Consider the following 25,207-nt stretch of genomic DNA (forward strand, 5'->3'; position numbering starts at 1 on the left):
TTCCCAGCATCTGTTAGCAAAGCTTTGGATGCATGTGTTTAACCGAAAAACAGGACACCTGTCAAACCAAAATACCTGATGAACAACTACAACTACTGTGAAATGTCTAAGGTTCTATGGCTATATAATTATGCCACTATTCAGTACTCAATGGTAACATTAATTAGCTCAGTAGCCTATAGTTAATTCAATGTGTCATCCCTGCTAAAATAACGGTCAAAACCATTGATCTAGTAATTATAGGCTAGTTTTCAGGTTAAGTTGTGTTCCTAAGGCTAAAGGAAAAACTTAAACATAAAAACAATTCAGATGACTTTTTAGGCAGCGTCTTTAGAAATATGCTTGTATGAAGAACAGCCTAATGTATAATTGTTATTATCTTTATTCTATTAAAGATAATAGCAATTATTTTTATTATTATTATTATTATTATTATTATTAATAATGATATTACTATTATTCTATTTTTATCCAATATGTCATGATAAAGTCTTAAAACACTTATCTCAGACTTTTGTAGAAAAAAAAAATGAAGAAAATAAGAAACTGGAGAGTTTTGTTTTTGTCTAAGCCATAGACAGCGGCCTCTCGCGGCTCCTTCCCGGATGTGTATCCGAGGGCGTGAGCCAAACGTCACCTGCGGCTGACGTCACGCGGCAGCGGCCGTCGGAGGAGGCGTGGCTTTGTTCTGCTGCAGCGGAGAAATATGACATGGGGATGAGCGAGAGGGAGGGAGAGAGTGAGACTGCCTGATAGGAATTAACGGTTCGTCAGAGGTCTGGACCGAAAACGTTAGGATGGGGAGTAATGACTGAAAACAGAACGGTAAGAGACAGACCTGTTTTCGTCTTATTCTCCACATTCAGCGCGACAGGCCAATTCATGGCTCATTTCATAGTGAATACAATAGGCTGTCACTGCAGACAGGTGCACCTGTCTTTATGTGAGTACGTGCTTCGATGCATTCAACTTTAGGTTCCGTGCGAATACCTTTTATTTTAGGTCGAAGGCGAATGCATCGAGGCCATAAATCTCATCGGCGGTGTGGGATGAGACGAGTCTGACAGTTAAACGCTGTAAACATGGATGGGGTCTTCAATCTGTATGCTTAGTCACAGACCTTTTGTGATGTAGGAACATGCAGTAACAATGCAATATATATTTGAGACAGCTGAGTGTATTCTGTGATGATGGCTTAGCCTAAAACAAAAAGCATATTAGCCTAGTGAGGCTATAACGCCTTGAAGGCTTTAGTTCCTTTTTACGGATGGAATAGCAATCATCACAGTGTGTTTTGGGCCAGATGGCTTTACATGTTTATAGTGTTGAAATAGCCTTCATAACAGCTGTTGATAAAGTAAATCACAGCATTGTCACTGTACGTTAAAATCATAGGAAGCCTTACAATAACTGCAAATACCACTGTCAGGTGTTATTCTGATGCCCATATACGTTAAATTCATTGTTGGCCTGGTTCACAATATCTACTAACTACGCCTGCCTGTGAAGATGGTGAGGACACATTGCTGTAGTATTAAAACCATATTTGTCCCCTGAAAAGACCTAGCCTACATAACATCTACATCTATCATTAACATCAGATTATATTTAAGCTGCATGGACACACTAGTGAAATTAACTCATTCCTCCTTCTCATTTGGCAGACAATGATTTACATCAAACCAACTTGTTGTTTGCTGTCTTACTATTACAACTTATTCTGCCACCTATTAACCCTGTCCGAATGCTTCTCTTGGGCATGTGAAATGGGCCGCTGACAGTAGTCCATCTGATTTGGAGACAGCTTGAACAGACGAGGCAGAGATACAAAGCAGGGGCCCGTAGCTGCCAGGCCGAGCCAAGCCAGGCCATGCCAGCTCCACAGAGGGCTTCGGTGCAGCAGGGCACTGGGGAGAGGGCACTTGGCACCTGATCAGATAGTTACCACAGTGAATTCTGTTCCTGTCACTGGCATTTAGCTCCAGAAAAGCAGAGCAGAGATGACGATTGTTGTTGAACCCAGTTGGGCTTTCATGTCATTGTGGCAATGCAGCTTTATCAAAGTAGGCTACTTCTCAACTGATACAAAATGACATTCCTTTGCAAACAATTGTGCTAGTTGCCCACTACCTACTTAAAAACAGTACAGACAAAAACATTACACTCATTAGCTATTGTGGAGGAAAAAAACACAGGTTGCATTATAGGAATTACACTTGCGTTTTTCCACTGGTATCATTAGGGAGGAATCTAAAAGAACGAACAAAATAAATCTTCTTGTGGACTCAGAAAAGCACCTGCAAAGAATTCCATGTTTCCATGCCTGATTCAACCTCAAGCTTAGTGGACATGAAATGAGTCAAGTGCCCATAGAAATCATGGCACAATCACTGCAGGGCTTTGAAGTGGGGCCTGTTCTTCAGACATCTCTATAGGTGGGATAGAAATGTTTCGATAAAGTGTTCTGTCTGCAGGCAGAGGTAGGTCAACCAGAGGCCACTGAGGCAGGTGCATCAATATTAGGGGGAGGGTCCACTGTGGTCATACGTGAGTCAGAACGGAGGTCTTGATGTTGGACAGATTCTTTTGGGGAAATTTGTCTCCGAGCCATTTTCAAAGATTTTAGTTAATATGTGGCAACATGAAATATACCTCCAAATCACAGACATATTAAGTTGTGAGCCTTGTGGCATAAAGCTGTAATGAAGCCTTACTCCAGTATATCCTGCCATGGCGTGGCTAATGTTTCAATCACAGAAGTGTGTGTAATAAGTTTACTGCCGAAACCGTTTAACCAGGATTTTTGCAACTTTCTATACTAACTCGAGATTTGGCAATGTTTGCAATATCAGAGCTTGTGTTTTACATTTGTTTGTTTTTGATGTCTAAATTGCTGAAGAGGTAGATGGGCGACCTTAACTGTAACCATCAGCAAAGGGACGTAATAGGTTTCTGAAAGGGTGTTTGAATGCTTGGACTTTAGCTTGTTGTTATCTTTGTAAGGTATTGGAGCCAAAAAATCCTAATTTGAGCCACAATGAGGAAATCTGGATTGGGCATAGTTCTCTTTCACCCTTAAAGGTCCAATGTGTAGAAATTTCTCCCGTCTAGCAATGAGATCATATATCGCAATCAACTCTCTTGCACCACCCAGTTCAAAGTACGTATTACAGCTACAGTAGCCTTCACGGTTCAAAAAGTCAAGTAACTTTACCCATCAGCAGCACTAGCAGCACCTGTGAGTTTATCTTGTGACAGCAAAAACGTGAAAGGCAGAGCAGTATGTCCTGTATGTCCCTTACCGGATAACATATTTCAAGATGGCGCATGAATATGGCGCGTCTAAACCAGTTCAAGCAAACGCAAATGTAAAATTTCAAGCCAAAAGGAATACTTGGAATGGATGGTGGTGCTGTTGAACACACAAGTCACTAAGCAAAATGCTGTTTGGTACTATTAACTTACGTTTAATCAAATATTTTGCTGCTTCAAGAAGATGATGCTTCACCATAGCAATCCATGAACTCTCACGGCCTAATGTGCACATTTCACTTTTTTGATTGCGATATAATATAAAGGTTTATTATAATATTTATCACAATGTACTACCCCTGAAGACACCATGTAGCACGTGTGATTATGGCGATTATGGTTTAACAGACATAGTGATGGCTGACGTTTTAGTTAAAAATACAGTTAAAAGTTTTGCAATAGATTATGTTCCTGTTGAACATTTTTATGGCAACCAAAGTTTGGGGATTTGAGTTTATTTGGCATTTAAAACATTTTCTACAGCTGCACACATTGTCTGAGATTGAACTGTCATCACCGATGACAACGTATTGTCATCAAGAGAGTGACTCCCTCTGACAGGAAGAGACCACAAGTTGTGTGTTTATGTGTGACAGAGCTTTTTCTAAGTCTTTGTCCAGATGTGACACAGGCAGCAACATGAGTTGAATGTTGAATCTTTTGCCAAGAAGATATTCTCTGTGACAGACATAGCTTGTGGATGCGTGTGTCTGCGCCTCCTCCAGCTAATTGCATTTGTGTTGCTTCACTTGTCTGGTGCTGAGTCTGGGAGCAGGCTGGCTGCTTGAAACGTCTGCCATTCTAACATTCTCCCCATAGGCCCAATGGGCACAGCCATCCCCTGCCCTGCCTCAAATCAGCAAAGGAACTGTTTCTAAATCAAACAGAATGCTGTTGCACAGGATACCCTTGGTGACTCAATTTCGATTCATGCAGGCCCACAGTGTTGGTCATTTTCATTCATTCAGAAAAAGAGGTCAGGCCTGTGCAAATCCTTGCTGCATGTCTTGGAAACTCAGTGTATCTCCATTTTGTCTCACAGTTTTTTTTCCATTAAAGGAGGTATTAAAAGTGAAATGCAGAATACGCGCCACCCTTAGAAGAGCAGAAGTGCACTTGCGTCATTCATTTTCTTAAGTAGATAAAACAAATGAGCTGCTGTCTGTCACTGTCACTGCCCTTTCTTTCATCTCCATAAGATGCAGTACATCTCAACAACGGTTTAACAAAACACAGTCACTGAATGTTGGGGAGGAAATTTGCCCTTTCTCAGCTGTAGTAGTATTTTGCCCATTTTTGTTGTCCCATTACTTGTGAGAGGCTGAAGTAGAGATCTGAGATGATTTAAGAGGGTCAGGCATACGTTTTTGTAAAATGTAGTTATCATTTAAAGGTATTTATCGAACCTATTGTGAAGTCAACCTTAACAGTCATAAAGTGGCAAAAATTGTACATGCATTTAGAGTTGTATTCATTTCACAAGAATATGTGGTGAAGGTCTCTGCTCAGATTATTTACCCTGTAACTACTTTCCTCCCACTGTTTTTTGAATGCCTCTACCACACACTCTCATAAGCTTATCGGCCATCCCCCCACCCACATACTTTAATTTCTCATTTTCCCGACAAAGGATTTTTAAGGCCGATACCAATATAAATATTTGATTATTTAAAAATCCGATATTCCGATATATCGGCCGATATATATTTACAAAAACAAATCCAGAAACACATAAAAAAACATAAACAGATTTTTCATAAACAGGTTCTCACCAAAATAATTTGATAATAATTTGTTTTTATTGTCACAACAGAAGAGAGCAACATCTTCAGTTCAGATAAATAAAATGAAAAAAAACTTAAGATATGAGACTTAAAATCCTTTGAACAAAAACACAACAACTAAAAAAAAAAAAATCTGTGTTACCAACAGGGATGTTGTAGAGTGCCCTCTGGTGGACAAACTATGCAACGCCAAAACTTGAAACATGGTTGACCGTCCGTTCTTATTTTATTTTTTAAATATTTGTTTATCAGAATCATTGTGATTTAGAAATGATTCTGATGACTGAATATATATATATATATATATTTTATCGGCTATTATAAATGCCATATATATAGTATTTTAGGAAATGCCTAATAAGGGCCAATAAAATTGGCCCACCTATATATTGGTCAGGCTCTAGTCTGGACCCTGTGTAAGGTCTCTTGACATATAGATTGTGTTATTGGAAAGTTCTTTTTGAAGTTTGATTCTGGTTTGGTCTAAGTTACTGGTACTGGTCTGAGTATTTCATATCTTTCTCCCGCAATACACCTACACCCCCTCTCTTTTTGAGATTAATGTTAATCCACATTAACTGTTGAACTGTTCTCTGTTATCAATTATCATGGACAGGCACAGTTTGGTTGTCCAATAAAATTGACTGTTGCAGTTAAGTAAGTAGTAGATATGTAGAGTGAGAAGGCCATTCAATTAGGCCTGCATTATTAATCGTTATACAATCTCGATTCACCCTGTTCACAATTTAATTTTTAAATAAATTTAATTTAAAAAGAAAATGACTCTGGTTCTCATTTAATTTTACGAGCCGAATGCATTACAAACGCTAATACTTTCTTCTGTGAGTTTTAAACATAGACTGTATAAAATGGGTTTTAAAGTGCTCCCAAGCACTTCAATGCTCTCTCTTCTCTTTATTGAGTCCACTATGTTTACAGGTTTGTGGTAATGTGCAAGTTGCCATAGGTGCCAAAAGAATCTATGTGGTCTATTTGGTTAAAATTATCAAGTAAATGTCCTTAGGTTTTGTCTTTGTCAATGTCTTTCATAGAGCATGTAATGTTATATCTTTCCGACAATGACATTTCCTGACAGTCTATTATTTTCTAGGTTAATCGTTTAGTTGTGTTGTCTATAAAAAGTTGAAAAATGTTAATAAGTGTTCCCAGAGAAAAATATGACATGTAATAATTCATATACATTGAATAATTACATTTACATAAAACAAAGAATGGCTGAAAGGGGTCTCTCTCATACACTTCCAGCCCCCACTAAAATTACAAATAGTTAAGTTCCAGTTAGGTAAATATATTGCCAAAAGCTGGCTTGACAGGGTGAATACAAGCTATGCCTTTGTGCATGTATTTCTTTGTGTATTGTGTATTGTGTTGTGTTGTGTGTGTGTGTGTTGTGTGTGGTTTAATTTAAGGGATGCACGCAACAGTCAAAAGCAAAGGCGGTAACACCTGTATTAGAACCTAATTGGCCCCAATACTAGAACTCAGAAACTGAATAGCATCTTTATGAACTACACTGGTGGGACAAAATATCAATATCATTAATAATTTACCTAACTAACCTTAAATTGACTGCAACCCAACTACAAATTGCACCAGAGGTGTTGGAATCCTTAAGACATGCCTTCCCCTTTTGCTATGTAGTTCTCTACTGGGCAGTGGTGGAAGAAGTATTCAGATTCTTTACTTAGGTAAAAGTACTAATACCACACTGTTAAAATACTCCGTTACAAGTAAAAGTCCTGCATTGATAATGTTACTTAAGTAAAAGCATTTATTATTAGGAAAATGAACTTAAAGCAAAAGTACTCAATGCAGAAAAAGACACATTTTAGAAACGGAAAACAATCAAAAAATGTATTTATAGTCTAATCGGTTCAGCTTGTAGGCCTATATTTTGTTAAGTTGTTTAATTTATGATAAAACATTATTTTTTCTAAACTGCTTGTGTTTTATGTCCAACAATCTTAATTTGTTAAGTAACTTGTAGCTGTCAGATTAATATAGTAAAAATATGATATCCAATTATATAAAAAATGATGTAGTAAAAAGTACAATATTTACAATTTCTAATTCCCCTCTGAATTGTAGTGGAGAAGAAGTAGAAAGGGTCATGAAAAGAAAAGACTCAAGTAAAGTACAAGTACCTCAAATGTCTACTGAAGTACATGTAATTAGTTACATTCCACCCCTGCTAGTGGGTTTAAGGATGTTGCTGAAAGACACACCAAAAGCAGTGACAGACTGAAGGAAGAGCTACACCCATTCAGTATTTCTTTTAATTGGTAACTAAGTGGTGAACAATCACCACAGCATTCTTGTGATAAAGCCAGAAAACTATTTTTTTCTATTCAGGAACCTACGGGTTTATGGGTTTTCATGTCTTTTTCTTCAGATACTAAATTAAGAACAAGGTTATGTGATATTGACCTCACCACCTACTAGAGTATACCCACGCACACAGTCAATCCAACATTGAACAATACAGGTATTGTGAGATGTAGAGCCGAGATGTAACAGGTGTCAAAACAATCTCTTCCAGCGTTTCCTTTCTTAATGGATCTGTGGAGATAATAACATTGTTATATTTGGGGGTCATTGTTGGGCATCATAGTCGTCCTGTGATTAAAGCAGCGTTTCAGCTGAATACAATTAGTCCCTTGATATCTCTGTTCATATCAGATGCTTGTTTAAAAACAGCTACCACTGTAAGTGATCTGGCCAACCTTACATTTTGCTGCTTTGCAGTAAATGCTGTTTTACAGTTGTTTTTTTCTTACCAAGATGAAATAATCAGGTTGACAAGAGAACATGAGGTACTGTATAGCTGCTTAGCCAAGCTATATGTGGCTGTGTGTGTGTAGTTGTGTGTATGTGTGTGTGTGTGTGTGTGTGTGTGTGTGTACGTGTGATTTTCAGATATAACTTATCAAGCTTATTCTGCTTTGTTGTCCTTGTTTTTAGCAGTATGTCTTTTTTTGTGTACCATATGTACATTTAGAGCAACAAAAATTTGGACTCAAATTCCTTGTATCTTTTAAAACGTACTTAACCAGTAAAGCCAAGTGCCATGATTCTGATTGAAACTGCTATCATACAGATATCTTCAAAGTTCATGCAGGTCTTTGAGCAGGTGGAAGAAAAAGCAGGCAAAAGATTTATGTGTCTTCATCACTTGTGAGGACACCCTCCCTCAAAACAAACTCAGATAGGAAACACCAGCTGGCTTTAACCAGTTGGTTGGTTTATTTTACGGGGGATTAGAAGATAAGAATTCGGAAAGCAAGCAGTTCTTTAGGTTTCTTCTGTGTATATCTAACATCCCAGCTTCCGTGCTTGAATCCCCCTTTTTATCTTATCATTAATACACATGACCTTGTATTGTAATTGTTTATTTTAGCACACATAGACTTTATGCTTTTTTTTTTCTCTGGCGTCTTCTTCTCAAATCAACAGAAAGGCTGAAACCTTTTTCTTTGGTGATTCTTTGGTCTCTAGTCACAGCTGTCTGCTTGTGGCATTCTGTCAAAATGGGCCCAGTCTGGAACAGAGGTATTGGCTGCTGTGGTGGGGGGGCTGGAGGGACTGACATTTTAAGGGGTTACGATCTTGTTCTGTGCCCCTCCGCAACCATCTTTTGTTTGGGTGCACGCTGCACACACAGCTGTGCTGGAGCTGCAACTTGACTCTTAGGTCAGACAGACTAATGATCAGTACTCTGTTTCATGGATTTGTTGCTTGTAGTGTAAATACTAAACAATGTTTTTTTAAGAAATGCGATGTGCATCCTGTTGTTTTTGTATCTGTAAATAATCAAACACAGATGAAGCTGTAATAAGTGTCATTTTGATGGCAAATTATTTCCCTGAGCTTCTAAACTGTCTTACAAAAATGGAAAGGATTTCTAGGAACGCTCAGGTCCATGCGGGTGGCACGCTGCCCGCTGCAGCAATAATTGAAATTGACCTCAAATATTAATGTGATGATGCGTTTAGTGCAAATTGACAACAACTCTTCCCTCCATGCATAAGCTGTGCTGGCAGTGTGCAATTCAGCAATGAGATGCAAAGTGACATTATTGCTTCCAGCAGCATCTTTCTCACAGCAAGTGAGGGGGCTGCCCAGACTTTTCTTTAAGTTCAGAGAAGGATTAAGATAGAAGATTTCTGTGCAGTTGTCACACACTCTGTCTAGAGGTCGAGAGTTTAGGGCAGTACACTTTCCTTCTGCTAAGGATGGTTAGTGTTTGACTGACATGGACGTATGTCTGTTCCACCACCTTCTTGGCTTTCTTGCTGTTTGCTTCTCAATCTTATTGCCACGGGAAGGGGGGGGGGGGCTCACCCGTTTATTTCTCAGGTTGTCACAGCAAATGAATGCTGTCTGTGGGTCCTGAAGGCGGCGGAGTCCCACTAGTAATAGAGCATAATAGAGGCATAAGGAGGGACTCGGCACACTCCCAGGTGGTTTCTGGAGAGAAAGACAGACACGTAGATGGAGCTCTCAAAAATCTAAATGGCTTAACTTGATGAGCTGGTGTAAGGTAAAGAACCTTCGCTTGAATACATAGTCCCGGGCACTGATTAACACATATCATACATTCCACATGCCTGCCTATAATATTGTCTACATGGCGGCGTATAAACATGTACACGCCCACATATGCTGCCTTCAGCCCTAGTAAGGCACATACACAACCAGCACAAGCACAAGCTTGCCGTTGTGGCTGCAGGAGGAGCAGGAGGGACAGAGATTGGGGCTGACTGACTGATATGAAGGCTGAATAGTAAGTGGTGTTTCCAGTCTGCATTGAAATTCACTGATTGAATCTTGTGCTCTCAAGCAAGGACTGAGAAATAGAGGAAGTGCTTAGTTTGTAGTTTGGTGAGACATTGTAATATCCCATTACATGAATTTTCCATGCCACTTACGTACACGTTGTTATGAAGCACGCTAATGTATTGTGTTGATTATTCAGTACTGATGCACAGTCACACACATTTGTGTCCTCACACGCTCATGCACTCCAGAGAGCGGGGAGCATGTGGAGTTTTATCTACCAGTGTTGAGCATAGCAGTTTTAGCCTATTGGTGCTTGGCCCTGCTAATTGCATTTTAGCTCATACACTGGTGATGGAGCCATAGTTGGCCCAACAGAGCTTTGTGTACAAATCAGAACGTAAGATTTTGTTCCCTGCCTGCCCTAGAGAATCCCAAATATTCTGTCCAGCAGAGGATGGATCAGATTCACTTGGGGTTTGAGTAATTTAGTTTGTGTTTAACAAAGAAGCCAGCAGCTTATGTCCGACCGTTGCTGGACAAGTCCCCTGCCACTATTTTGTAGATTGAGCTCAGGTTTCAGGTTTCAACGGTCATTTTGACTCTCTGGCCTAGTGCCACCTACTACACTCAGAAGCGGAAGTGAGCTAGTCCTCCACAAGATGAATGCACTGAATCAGTCACTTAAAACCCCTGTATGTTTTATAAATGTTTTCTTTTTTGTTGTGGATATTGCCTATATTAGAGATCATCATGTGTCATCTGTGGGTTTTCTTTTTTTGGATACATCATACAATCAACAATCAGCAGAGAAATGATTATAAAACGTTTAATGTATTTAATATCAACAGATTGTTTGGATTAGATGGCATACATCTGGCACAAGCAATCCAAGACATATAGCCAGAATAATTACTGGTTAACTTCCAAAGCAATTAAAGCAAACAGAAAAAAATGAAAGTAAAGGATGCCTATAACTAGCTCCCTGTGCCCTAGCCTAGGTGATCAAAACCCAAAGATATAATAATAAAAAAATAAAAATAAATAAAGAGAAAGAAAGAGAGAAAGCAGAGCATATTTGTTGAAGATTAATTCTCTGACAATCCACTAATTGTTTCCATACACACAGGCCTATTTGAGAATGATACAATCTGGAGGTGGGTCACAGTCTGACACCAGATGTTCTGCCACTGGCAGGTTCAGCAGCAGCTTATCAATGTGTGACATCCGGCCTTTCTAAAAAGGTACAGTTCGTCTTTTATCATGACACTAAAAAGTGAAGTCAAGCTGGTCTTGCAGCAGGAGAGGGTGTGATCACAGGATTCCCTTTGTGTTCATGCTATTTTGTTTTGTTTTTATGAACACATAGAAATTGGCAAATGTTTTTTTTTAATAACTTGTTTAAGCAGGTTTAAGGAAAGAAAAAAATACATAAATGATAAGACTTTTGTAATGCATTGAACATACTTTTTCCTTTATAGAATCAGTATTTTGTGCTGTGGCATATAGTCCACCTGGGGCACTCAGTCTACTCTGACATCTACATAAACTCACATTTGCAAAAATATAATAGCTGTAAACTAGAAGGTGCCATTTTAAAAAACTTATCTTAAGGGAATAAATGCAAATGTATACACTGCTTCTAACATTGGTGTACATGTGTAGGATTTTCTGCCGAACCATATTCCAGGTACAGAGGAGAGGCAGTGCAAAGAGTGGTATCTAAGTGTTTGTACAGTATGTTCACCTCCCACCTGCTGTGTGTATCTGCCTTGCATGTGGGCGATCACAGCTCACTATGGAGAAAATTATCTCAGCTACAACGCATCCTATTGTAAAATGACTACGTACACGGAAAAATAACCTGTTGTACATTTGCATGCAACGGTGGACGTTATGGAATAGGAAATCTGTATTATGAAAAATAAGCTTTTGATGATGGAAAGAAATTGTGCATCACGTTTCCTTTGATCATCTGTTTTGCACTCTAAAATAGTCACAGAATAAAGACACCAAGTTTTCCTTGTTGAGTTCTGTGCATCCAATCATAGTTAGTCTTTTTACACATTCAAATCAGCCAACTGATTAACTTCTGGTTTCAAGTTGTGAGACTTCAAACAGTGTAACATAAAAGAAGGAAGTAGTATCTGGGGTGCTGTTGTACAGCATAGAGAAGTTGTTTTTTGTTGCATTTAAGCTTCTTTTTTTTTTTATTGTTTCACAAGTTCACAACAGATTTCCGACAAAAGGTTAATTAGATTTAAACACCCTGCAGCTGAAGAATTCACACAGGTAGGATGTGTTGTCTTGTGGTGTAAAGTGTACTATTAAAACTTGATTGACAGTTGCTAATGATTGATTGAGTAAAGTGGTAATAGTTGTTAAATATATACATGGCACAGATACTCCGTTTTAAATGTCACTTAATAAAAAAACAGCTTGTCTTTCGTCCCTTAAATTAAAAACATCAGCAGCGTACAGCTCGCAGCCCTCAGGGGGCTTATTTACAAAAGTCTGTTCTGCTTTAGTGCTTGCATCCAAATTATACTTGTAATTTATTAGAAAAATGTATTTGAACTTGCATGTAATAAGTACTTTGTAGGTGTTTCATAGATGCCATGATGCTAAAGACTACATCTGATTGAAGAGTGTCTGTGGACCAGTGCTGTTGTGTAAACTTATGCCGGATGAGAATTCCATGGCCCATCATCTTGAGTTTGACCAGGCAGAAGATTAAGAAAGAGTCATCTTGGTTTTTACTTTCTACAAACAGGCCCTTGTAAACATGAAGGGCTTGCGTGGAGGTCCATAGGAGGACCATAGGATGCAAATGATCCAGTATGTATGTGCAATTGTGACTAAAATAAGGAGAATACACAACTTAACTCTGCTCTGTTACTAATATCTATGCTGCTGGGGGGAAATGAGGCAGTAGCTGGTTGCAATACAAGACCATACGTTTCCCCCCGTGGTCTTAAAGCTGAAGTGTTTGTATTGGCAACACAAGATCAAAGATGCGGCCTATAGTTAGCAGTGTGTGTTCATCTCCGACCCAAATATACTAGCAGCCACACTCTGACTGTTAACCAAGTGTGGAAACATACTGTATACTCTGAATATTGTATTTAAGCAGCATTTTCGAGTGCTTTTTGTGTGCGTTTTTGTAATCTTTCAAAAAATAGTAGCTATAACACAGTATAAACATACTCCATTAAGTAATAGTTTTGCATCAAAAACTTCACAAGAATATTGGCAGTAAAATGTACCAAAAGACAAGTATCAAAGGTAAAAGTGCAATTGTTTTCACATTAACCCCTGTGTGTGATATATAATATTTTTGGAGAGTTATCAGTTAAATCTATAACAATGCAACTTATAAAACAGTTAACATGTTTTACATTTACAAATCTGAATAAGAAAAGTAACCAGTAACTACAGCTGTTAGATAAATGTAGCAGAGTAAAAATTAAAGTGGTAAAAGTATATATAAACAGCCTAAAATAGATATTCTCAGGTAAAATTCAAATACTTCAGGATTGGGTAAATGCACTTAGGTAATTACCACCAATAAAAGAATGGCATAGTAGCTGGCAGTATAGTTATTGTGACACTAAAGAGGCCAGCTCTAGTTCTAGTGGCAGAGCTACTTCTGCTTAATAATTGTTTTTAACTTCTGCTTGAGTGTAATATTTTTGTGTTATTTCCAGCCCTGCTAATTGTTTTTGTTATTGTCATCACTGACATGTTGGCCTTTTTTGCAATACTTGAAGTAGTCATATTTGTTCCACCCTTGTTGGTGATGGTTCAGGCCAAATAATATTAACAATCAATCCATCAATCTTCATATAATCCATGGTCAGTTAGTAGTCATTTAAACTACAATTTGACTTGCTGGCATTTTAAGTGAGTAGTTGTTCTGGCTGCGAAATGAACCCACAGTGCTTTGGTTACAGTTCAAATAAACAGAGGACACATACAGTAAATGAATATTTTTACTGTTCATGTGAATTATGCATGACACTAAAGGATATTTTAGTCCCACTTAGGAGGGCTTAGGAAGCTAGCTCCTCAGCACATGCCAGCGTTTGGCTGAAAGGGTGGAGACAGGCGTCGCCCAGTGTGATCCGCCAGGGACAGTTGTAAAATATCCTCTGAGTTTCCACTGTTGCTCTGTGTGGCTGCTTTCACACTCTTCTCTCACTGTTTCCATGTGTGTTTGTGTCTCTGCCTGCTGTATGACGCTGCATCATCCTAGAACACAAAAACTCTAGCAGTGACCTCTGCCTTTACCGGCATCAGCATGTTAGCTTTTGGTTACATAAAAACAAAGATTGTGAGGCTAGCGCTGCACTTTCTTTACCACGTCAGCGTTGTAGTCACATAAATGCTTGCATCTTAGCGTAAGAAAGTAAAAATGTGATTATGCCTTCAGAGGGTGGGGTCTTTCAAAAAGTGGTGCTGCTGATGCCTGAACTTTAAGCTTTTTGAGCTGTTAATGGAAATGTTTATGAAGAAGAAATTAAACAACTTCATACAGTAGCTGACAGCCGATTAAAACCCTGCTCTTCAAGCAATCAAGTGAGGTCATTTCACATTTTAGTGAAAATTATGTGAACTTAAGAAATGGGTCTTTTCCATTTTCAATCAGTAATTTAATGTTGGCTGTTCAAGAGCAATACTCTCTGTCATTTATATGAGTAGTCAGTAGACCAAGTGGTTTCTAAATGACACATGATGAAAGTAATAGGTTGAGGGGTAATTTATGGATTTGCATATTAACCCTGATGCAGGTGTCTGTCGGTTGGGTGTGTTACAGCATCTTCAAATTGAACTCAGTCAATCAGAACTAAGGGACATAACTTTCTGTTTCAGGGTGATGCATTTTAATATGTATGTATGTGTTTCAGGGTTCTCTGCATCCTCTCCTTTGCTGCCTCTGAAGCCATGGACTAGAGCTGCGTCTGGTCCTGACAGTCCCGTGGTCATCAGATGGCTTCTCAACAACCCTCGGCAAAAATACAGAAAGTATGTGTGAAGTTGAATCGCAGTCATCCACATTTTCACTGACGGCCGCTATATAACATTAAAAGGATATGGCTGGAGGTATTCTATATTGTTCTGAAAAAAACAAATCACATAAAAAGACCAAAACAAACAATAAATGGATTTGATTATTAACTGTTGCTTGTGTAGGCAAAGATGGATCTAAAACTTTGTGCCATGGACCTCCATTCTTTCCCAAAAACTATTAAAACACAAAAATGAGCCACACAGCTGAACTGGGTAACAAGTTGTTTTACAACAATGGAACATGCACTGAGTCAGTCCCACGTACATCCTGGTCAGATTAGGTGCTAAATTAAATGTAGCAATGCAAAGTGCAAAAATACTCCATTACTGTCTTACATTCACAATTGTACAGAAGCCCTAAAAATCCACTTAAAGTATCAAAAGTTAAAGTATGTGTTATGCATACAAAGGTCTCCTGTGATTAGTATACTGCTATATGCAGTATCATTAGTGGGTCATTGTTACTGATCCATTAATATGGTATATATGATCTTATTCATGATCCTAATATTTTTTCAAGGTAGAGTTAATTTAAAATACAATATCTACTGTTTGGTGGTTTCATTTGTTACAATATGTCATATTTTATAAGCTGATTTTATGTTTTGCATATTAAATCCTAATCAGAAAAGTAAATATAGCTGTAAAATAAATGTTGTGCATTTACAGTACAATATTTACCTTTAAAATATAGTGTAGCAAAAGTAAAGAGTAACATAAAATGACCCTCAAGTAAAGTACTAGTAGCTATGTACCTAAGTACAGTTCTTGAGTATATGTACTTAGTTACAATCCCCCAATGCTCCAGGTGCCATAAATAGTCATTGGTACATAGGCTGGTTATTGTTTAAAAAATGACATCAGCATCCTTATCAAATGTGCGTTTATCCAAATGGGGGAGGCATGACATGCCATGTTGTACCTCTGATGGGCTAGTACTCAATGCCTTTGTTGGTTGGATTGGTTATGTTTAGGCACAAGCAGTGAGATTGGTTAGGGTTCATTTAAGAATACAAGAATAAGCCAATCAGAGGTAGAGTTCTGTTGGGCCGCTCATGCCTTTGCCATCCTAGGAAAAGAAATATTGTGCACCCTTAAAGTGATACCGATACAGTACTACATTTGATACCTTTTTGTGTACTTCCTTTGATACCCATCATTGGAAGCGAAGCATTAAGTTAAGTAAAATGCCACCACCACTCCAACACTAGTTGCAGCGGTAATGGGCCAATCACAGGTCCTGCTTGCAGTGATTGCCTGGGTGATGCCTGCAAGCAAAGCCATACATATAATCATATTTTTCTAGTTTTGGGTACAAATCAAATCAAATGTGGGTATTGTATGAATGGAGAAGTTTCAATACATCTCAGCACTGGGTTATATTGGTTAGTAACTTAAAGATATTCAGTACCGATAGCCTACCCAGCTCAACTAGTACTCCGAATGTGTATTTATCCGAGATTAAGGATAGTCCCTATTTACTCCAGTTTGAGTAACATTTGGTGAAAATTACAATGCCCAGTTGTTTTAGAAGATTACTTTTCCTTTTGTAAAATAAACTGAGCCATTTTTAGAAGATTTATATTTATTTGGAAGAAATTGGCTGGGCACTAAGAGAAGCTGACATTGCATGGGAGTTTAAAAGTGCATACATAGACTAAGGCATTGTTGGTTCTGTTTTTTTCGGGGTATTTTTTACAAATAAGAAAAATATAGAAACACGTCCGTATTTTAAAGTAGATCTTTTTTTTGCTCACTATGCTGCTTTAATGTCTTCATATTTTGCCATGTACATGATGTTTTTGACAAATCTACAAATGTACGATGACTAAACGGAAGCTGGACAGTTTCCGGCTTTATGCCAGATAGAAAAACATGTAATATGGTGTTTCTGAGTCATAACTACCTCCCACAGGGAAAGCGATCTGAAAAACGTCTTAAGGGAAAAAGACAAGGTCATGATTTTAAATAATCAGCTATTTCTGTGTCTCACTCTATACCACTTCTCAAGGCTTTTTACCCTGCAAAGCAATACTGTGCTTCTAACTTGATGGGCAGCCTATTATTCTGTATTTAGTTAAGTGCCTGCCTCTAGATATGTGTGACAGACTTTCAAGCCTTTTACATTTACTGTAGTGTTCTAGAATTGAAATAAGTAAGCTTGCCTTTTGATATATAAATATTTAGTTGCAGGAAAGCGAAAACAATCGTCTCTAGCTATACATTTTGGGTCATCTTTGATCTGAACATAATATGCATCAACTATACTCTCGTGATCTTTGACAAACCTTTGGTTGTAACTGCTCCAGCTGACCACCCTGTTTTCTGTATTTTACATGTGCTTAGATTGTTACAGTACAATAATGCTCATGCAACACAATGCAAATGGCTGACAGTAAGTAGGTCAGCTAAACTACAGCTTAAGTGCAGCTTTGACTCATTAATAATGCATACCATAAAGACTACATTTACAAAGATATTTTTCTCTCTGATGCCAACAATCAAGCAGTGCTCAGCTGCCTCTTTTTTGTTTATTTTTTCATTTTCATATGATGAGATAACACTAAACATCAGCATTTGTTTAGCTTTAGCTTTATTTAGCTCTAACACAGAGCTAAAACCTGATAGACGCACATGTCATGTGGCACACTGAGAGTTGGAGCCTCTGCTGTGTGCTCAGAGGCGTGGGCAAAGTATCTGAATGTCTCCAGCATGTGCTCACTCCTCTTTAGGTCAGAGCCACAGGCTTCTAACAGCCTTTGAATCTCCCGTCCGCGCATAGGGGCCCAGATTCAAAGCTGCATACCTGTGGGTGTTTGTTTCTTCACTGACAATGCTCTGAACTCCGTTGCTCTGTCACCCACACAGCCTCAAGTGGAATGAAAGCTATGCATGGGCTTATTCATTCCATGGGCCGAGGGACGGAACACTTGTGCATCTTAGATCAAGTGTTGTTTATGGCATAACAAGGCAGCCCTTGTTGATCATTAGAGCCCTGATGCTAACATGTTCCGAGCTAGGCTCACACTAAATAACATGACACTGAATCACTCCACAAACAGTTGCATTCTTCCTTGCTGTCCAGCTCAGAGTCCTGGTGTGGTTCAAGATACTGGATCACACCCTGGTTGACACAGTAGCAGGAAGAGGGTTAGTATTATTATGATCATGGGCGGTGGGCCAAAGACTTTGGCGACAGGCAGGTGTGTCCTGGATATGACCCCATCTGTGCTGCTGGATAATATGTTATGTTATGACTGTTCGCTAGAACTGGGAGGAGCTCTGGGAGTGGAGTGCTGGTCACAGTACCTTGAACTATCAGCTGTATGAAGCATTGCACATCAGTACAAGCAGGTCGAGACTGCTGGCTGGGATTAGAATAAGAGAGAGGGGCCGTCCAGTAGCTATTTTCACACAAAGGTCAGTGAGTGATGGGTTTTTTAAAGTGTGTCTGAAATGGATTTACTGTAAAATGTTGTGTTTTTGCAGATGAGAACGTGAAGGCTGGCGTCCACCAAGGCCACCGCTGCACCTTGGGCAGCGCACACACATGATCACATGACTCTGGACATGGACGCGGTCCTGTCAGACTTTGTTCGGTCCACAGGGGCAGAACCGGGTCTGGCAAGAGACCTGCTGGAAGGTAAGAAACCAACACTGTCCTGCAATTTGAAATTATAGGCTATCACCCATACTCTTATATGTAGAGGACTCAATATGTGGGAAGTTGTTTTTTGATCAGCTCCCTGTTGTGTTGCTGTTGTGCTCAAGCGAGCAGAGGACAGGAAAGAACAGAAGAGGAGAGGAAATGAGGGTAAAATAAAAGAAAGGAAACAAAGGAGGGGAGGAGAGAAGTGGGGCCTGCAACATTTAGCTAGCATGCTGATTTAGAGGCCAGTGTGACGGTTTTACGAGTGCACTCCCCAGGGAGAGCTTTGTGCCCGTTCATCGGAACTCATGGAGGGGCAGAGTGCTATTGGCACTTCTATAGCAACATACAGGGACACTAGCGGGGGGAGCGCAAAAGTGCACGTGGCAACCAAAAGCTGGTTGATGGTCAGTTTAATTGACTTTGATATCTAGAGACAGTAAAAGTGTTTGTGTTTTTATTTTCATTTTGTTCACAAGTGTGTCTTGAACAATTTCACATTGCATTCCAGCTGCTCAAACTACAGTAAATAAATGCTAAACTCTAAATGCAGACTCAGTTTTGACTACTTTACAGGAATAAAAGCATGGTCCACACAAATAAGACTTCTATTAAGAGATGAAATGATTGTTGAGCGTGTTTTTTGTTGCTGCATGTATGTGTGTATTATTCAGCTGGTGTCTAGTCTGATAAAATAATTATTGCTGTCTCCACCTCAGTCATTTTTTCTCCTCTGATTCTGCTTTGGCACAAAGCCACGGGGCATTCTTGTTACACCAAACAAGACACTGCACTCAGACAAGACAAAAGTGGGCCTGGATGTCCTATTTTAGTGAAACGCCAGCTGCTTTTTTCTGGTGTTAGCTTAGCTTTCCAGACCTGCATCAATCTGCTCTCCTAATACATCCGTTGCATCAATCAGGGGCTCTGTGACCTCTGGTCTGACTAAATCTGAAAGTGCCACATGTGGTGCTTCCCCCTAGAGGCCGGTTTATGTACAGAAGAATTAGTTTTAACCTATGTGGTCACATTCATTTGGAACCAGGACAAGTTCTGGTTTTAGGGGTTGTAAATTAGTTTTTCACTGAAAGGGAAATGAATAACGTAATTTTATTAATGAAGTCAGCTAATAAAAAAAAAAAAATCCTTCTCACACTTATCACCTCTGCCTTGGTTTATTTGGTTGGTCACACGGACCTTTCTCAAGACACGTAGTAGTGAAATCCTCCTATCCACCTGGCTTAATTTAAAGTCCTTTATTTCAAAAGCTAAAGCTTCTGTGTTTCTAACAGATGGGGATAATGCATGTTCATACTGCAGCTGAATTTATGAGTGTTCCTTTTGCCGACGACAGCCATTACAAATGAGGGAGCTGAAACGGTGCCTTCCATGCTACATTATTATTAGGCTGATGTAGAAGCATTTAAAGGCCATGCATTAGGTGCTGAGTAGCTATGTTGCTGGACCTTAAGTTGTATTCCTGGATTTGTGCAGCTCAATAAAGTAGAATCCGTTTTGCATTGATTGGCGTGAGAGACAGCAGTTAGTGGTGCCAGGTTTCATGCAGACTGCCGAGAATCATCATGTCTGGAAGTCAGGAAGAGGACAACTTCCTCCAGGTCTCTTAGCAAAGGGAGTCCATTAATTGACCCTGTCTGAGCTAATATGCTTAGATCACATGCGGGCACTAATGTACATTTTATAAAGACTGTTTTGCAGACAGTTCCTGTTGTATCATGAGAAGGCACTGAGTTAAGAAGAACATAAGAAGGCTGAGGCTTGACATGTGTCTTAAACCTAGAAGGGATTTTTGTTAGAGAGACAGCACCTAGAGGAGGGTGTGTTTGTGTGTGTGTGTGTGTGTGTGTGTGTGTGTGTGTGTGTGTGTGTGTGCGCCATGTTGTGTATGTGTATCAGTGTGTGGGTCCCTCCTACACATCAGGATATTGCTTTCATTTTGTTAAAGACAAACACACTGTATGGCATTGCTCCATACAGGCAATATAAACCATTATGTTGGGGGTAATTATTTAAAATTCTTAAAGCTGGGAATTTATCAGTATTTAAAACAAGACAGTAAACAAATCTGCAGATGCAAAGATCTTTTGCATTTTCCGCTTCCCTTTCTCCTGTTGGTAGCCTATTGTGTGATATTCATTATGAGATACTGGTAGTCTACATCGACTTAAATTTACGGCATTCTTCCAGTGCTGTAGGAAGTTGCGCCGGATGTCCGCCACTTTTCACTTTCTTTGTTTTGGCATTCTAAACTCCGGTTGATTTCTGAGGACTGTGGTTAACTGCTCCTCAGATCTCTGCAGGCTAAATCCAGACAGCTAGTTAGACTACCTGTCCAATCTGAGTTCTTGTGCACAGCTAAAACAACTTTTGAATGTATAAGTTCCACCAAAACAAGCCTACCCAAGGCTATTTTGCAGCGGCAATGTGTCCCCGTGGGGAGCTTAGCGCCGCCCATGACAATTGTGATTGATTTAAAGAAATGCCAATAATCCAGATTATGTATTTCACCCGTACCAGAATGTTGTGTGGACTAGCCAGACCCTCCTCCACAGCTCTGTGGAGATAGCTCCGGCAACGCAAGACTAACCATAAGATAAACTGTTTAGTCTGAACTGCAGTAAACAGTGTCCTGTTGCATCTGAAAAATAACATCATTTGATGTGTGGGATCATATTATTTGGTGAAACACTCTTAATGTTCAGACATTTTCGAATTTTTATGAAATTCTGAAAAAATTAAAGGCAATTATTGTACACTGTGAGTAACATGTATATTTTTGTCTATAATCAGTGTTGATGTATAACCAGACCTTTTATATGTGTCCCGCAGGTAAAAATTGGGACCTCAGTGCTGCTCTAAATGATTATGAGGAGCTCAGGCAGGTCCACACTGCCAACCTGCCACAGGTCTTCAACGAGGGCCGCTACTACAAGCATCCAGAGACACGTGACACGCCCACCCACGTCAGCAAGATTGATAAGCCATGTGCACAGAAGCAAGAGGACAATGCACAAGGTACGAGTGCCGCCTCAACGTCATATTACCACCACAAATGATCTCACTATTTGTGTCTTGCTTTATTTTCTTTCTACTCTTCCATTCCATTCTCACTTCTTTTTTCCTCTAGAGAAGCGTCTGTCCCGCGGCATCTCCCACGCCAGCTCTGCTATCGTCTCCCTGGCGCGGCTGCAGGTGGCCAATGACTGTACCAGCGAGCAGTTCCCTCTTGACATGCCCATCTACACATTCCAGCTACCAGACCTTAGCGTGTACAGCGAGGATTTTAGGTGCTTTATAGAGAGAGACCTGATCGAGCAGTCCACCATGATGGCTCTGGAGCAGGCCGGTGAGTACTACAGAATATAATAGAATATGATACATTCTCTTGTAGTGCTTCTGCTACTGATATGTAAAAGGAATCCTATGTATTTCATTGTATTCTTTATTTAGATTGCACTGAAAAGTCAGTAATGTAGACAGAGACTTGGAGGGTGAGACAGAGAGTGGAGAGATAGATCAGATCAGAGGAGCAGCATCATCTGGAAGCAAGACAACAACAACTAATTTAAAGCATCCAGGACCCCAAAGGATTCATCTCCCAGCTGGAGCTTTGAATTAATGGAGAGAAACTAGTTAGCGAAGTTTTAAATCATCCTGCAGATTTTCCAACACAGAGATTGTAAAGCTTTTCTCACCTCATTCTGTTCAAAATCTGGGAACAGTCATCAAAGAAGAACATTTCTAACAGTGACTTAACCAACCAAACATGCTATCTGTTTGCAAGTGATAAGTGAAAGATTTATCTTTAATTTAAGCCAAATTATTCATCACAAATCTTCATGTTAAATATGTATCCTTGCAGTTAAGCAAATGTAAAATAAAGTACAACAAGCAGCTGTGTATTAGCTTCACTTTATGGGTGATTAAATCTCCACCAGCGTATTAATCAGTCTTGGTCTGGATATAACATTATAATATCATAATTATAAATATTTATTATAACACCATTAAACACCCTGAGATGTAGTAGTCCATGGCATGATTCCAGAAAATTACCTTCAATATCTAACTTTTTAAAAGTAATAATAAAAATGCAAAACATCTGCATTTTGAGCCCATCCACACTGAAGGGTAAATCATTCAGAGCCTCCTCTGTGTTTACTGTTGTTTAATAAATGATGCAGTCAGATCAACCGAGGCTCAGAGCGGGGAGGCTGCCTGCATTAAAGCAGTGTGCTATGCCCAGGGCTGTGAAGCAGTCGTCTCTCCCTCAGGGACACTGGCAGGGCGGTGATGGAGCAGAAACTGGAGATACTGTAAAAGTCAGGCTGAGGAGGGAGATATTCACAGTGGGCTTTTTTTTCTGGAAGACTTCTGGGTATTTGAGGGTGTGTGCAAAGCATATGGCCGGCGCTAATCATTGCCTTCAAAGTGTAGTTATTGAGGCTAATTATGCTTGTTGGCTAATTGTTCTCAATGTGTACCTGCTGCACTACAGTGAGACGGAACGACATTCAACTACATTTGAATATCGACTGTCGGAGTAGTTGTGGCATTTTTGAACACAGATGTGTCACGATTTAGCACCACCAATAGAGCAATGGAATACATGTTGCTGTGGTATGGTAAAGCCCATTGAGACATTATATTGAACTGAACCGATAAATCTGCCTCTGGGATCTTATCACCATTTGTGTGTGTGTTTCATTTTGAGGAAATTAAGAACATTTTGAAAATTGAAAAGTAATTGAAGCCAATTTGTGTTTGCTCCCTTCAGATTTTTTCTGTTTTGTACAGAACTCCTAGTCATATAATATTGTACGTGTGTGCAGGTCGTCTGAACTGGTGGTCCACCATGTGCACCAGCTGTAAGAAGCTGCTTCCTCTGGCCACCACAGGGGACGGGAACTGCCTTCTGCATGCTGCCTCTTTAGGTGAGCTATTCATGTACGCTACAATATATCCAACATACCATATGACTATATCATCCATTAAAACTGTGCAAGTTGGTGTGTATTAACAGTGTCAGTGCAGCGCCACAGCTGCAGAATACAGAGGGAGTGAGTGAAAGAGGGTGATAACTGTTCTATACATTGCAGGAAACTGCTGCAGGGTTCAGGGGGTTGACAGCGCATTCAGGTCCGTGCCGAAGGAGATTGTTGACTCCCCAGTGCGAGTACTGCTGGAGCAGGAGCTGTCAGGGTTAGAGGCACCAGAGTTAATGTAATCTACACTGACAGTCAGACAACTAGGGCCCCATGATGAGTGATGAAAGACATTTTTAGACAGGAAGTTAAAAAGCTGAGGTTAAAAGTTAAATAGCTGAGGTTATCTCAGAATATGAATATGTAGTATATAGCTTTGTTGCTGTTTTATGTCCTCAGTCTTAACAAGTAACAGTGTTGTGTGTCTGTGTTGATCAGGGATGTGGGGCTTCCATGACAGAGACCTGATGCTGAGGAAATCCCTGTACACCATGATGAAGAGCGGAGCGGAGAGAGACGCTCTAAAGAGGAGGTGGAGGTGGCAGCAAACCCAACAGAACAAGGAGGTTGGGAGAGTAAATGCATCACATCCTCTTTCACAAATGACACATTAAGAAATCCATAAGAGCAAGGAAGGTTCTAATTTTAGCTTCCTTGCTGGATCGCACATTTAGATTTTTTGCTGGGAGGAAAATAGTCTTTCTATATGATACCAAATGTGCAAAAGTAGCCGTCTTAATACATTCAAATCCTCTGCACTTCCTCTCCCTTCTCCCTTGATGTTCATGGATTAAAGTATTTGCCAATCTATTAGAAAAATTGTGTCACCAAAGATAGCTCAGCCAAAGAAGTAGTCCAGATACTCATGTTTTAAAAATGCCTTAGGCGTCCTGGTGGCCCAGTGATCTAAGACACATCCCATGTAAATGCAGCGTCCTGGTTTATTGCATGTCATCCACCTTTCACTAATTACCCATAATGCCTTTCTGCCTCTTTTAAACATCCATCCATTAACAGCAGAACATATGAAAAAAAAAAAACTGGCCACATTTGTAGATGCATAAAGCTTCAGGAGATAACCTTGAAGATGCAGATGAAAACTGTGAAAAGGAATATTAAGGATTGTGTGGGTGAGCATAAGCACGTGCTTAACAGAATTTCCATGTGTTTGTGTGTTTGTGCAGTCGGGGCTGGTGTACACTGAGAAGGAGTGGGAGAGAGAGTGGAACGAACTGCTGAAGTTGGCCTCCAGTGAGCCTCGCACTCACCTCAGCAAAAACGGCAACACCAGTGGAGGGTAAGCTGTTCGACACACATTTATTCTTCTTCCCCCCCCGACCACTTTTGGAAGTGAGACTGTGCCATCTACTGGCTTTCTACCCTAACCCCCCCCCGTAGCATAAACAAGCATAAGAGTGAGTTTATCTCTGGCTGCAGAGGCTGATTGGAAACTAACTGTGGTTTCCTCCTCCTACGCACAAAACCTTGTGGTTTGTTTCCATTTTGAAACTAAACATACATACTTTCACATCTAGCAGAGAAAAAACAACTATGAAAAAAACTCATTGAGGTTTCTGCTGTTGATTGAA

At 39.7% G+C, this 25,207-nt stretch overlaps 1 protein-coding gene across 1 annotated transcript in view; it reads left to right on the forward strand.

Annotated features, from left to right (window-relative positions):
* The first annotated feature begins 649 nt into the window (after window positions 1-649).
* otud7a (OTU deubiquitinase 7A) overlaps window positions 650-25,207 on the forward strand; it is a 34,740-nt gene continuing 10,182 nt past the window's right edge. Inside the window, exons 1-8 of the mRNA XM_034879091.1 lie at window positions 650-825; window positions 14,801-14,918; window positions 18,453-18,606; window positions 21,463-21,648; window positions 21,761-21,979; window positions 23,466-23,567; window positions 24,057-24,184; window positions 24,803-24,915. Of these exons, the coding sequence (XP_034734982.1) occupies window positions 18,522-18,606; window positions 21,463-21,648; window positions 21,761-21,979; window positions 23,466-23,567; window positions 24,057-24,184; window positions 24,803-24,915 (833 nt within the window). The 5' untranslated portion in view covers window positions 650-825; window positions 14,801-14,918; window positions 18,453-18,521. The remainder of the gene's footprint in view (window positions 826-14,800; window positions 14,919-18,452; window positions 18,607-21,462; window positions 21,649-21,760; window positions 21,980-23,465; window positions 23,568-24,056; window positions 24,185-24,802; window positions 24,916-25,207) is intronic.

This window comes from Etheostoma cragini, chromosome 8 (genome assembly GCF_013103735.1).
Source record: "Etheostoma cragini isolate CJK2018 chromosome 8, CSU_Ecrag_1.0, whole genome shotgun sequence".
NCBI classification, from domain to species: Eukaryota; Metazoa; Chordata; class Actinopteri; order Perciformes; family Percidae; genus Etheostoma; species Etheostoma cragini.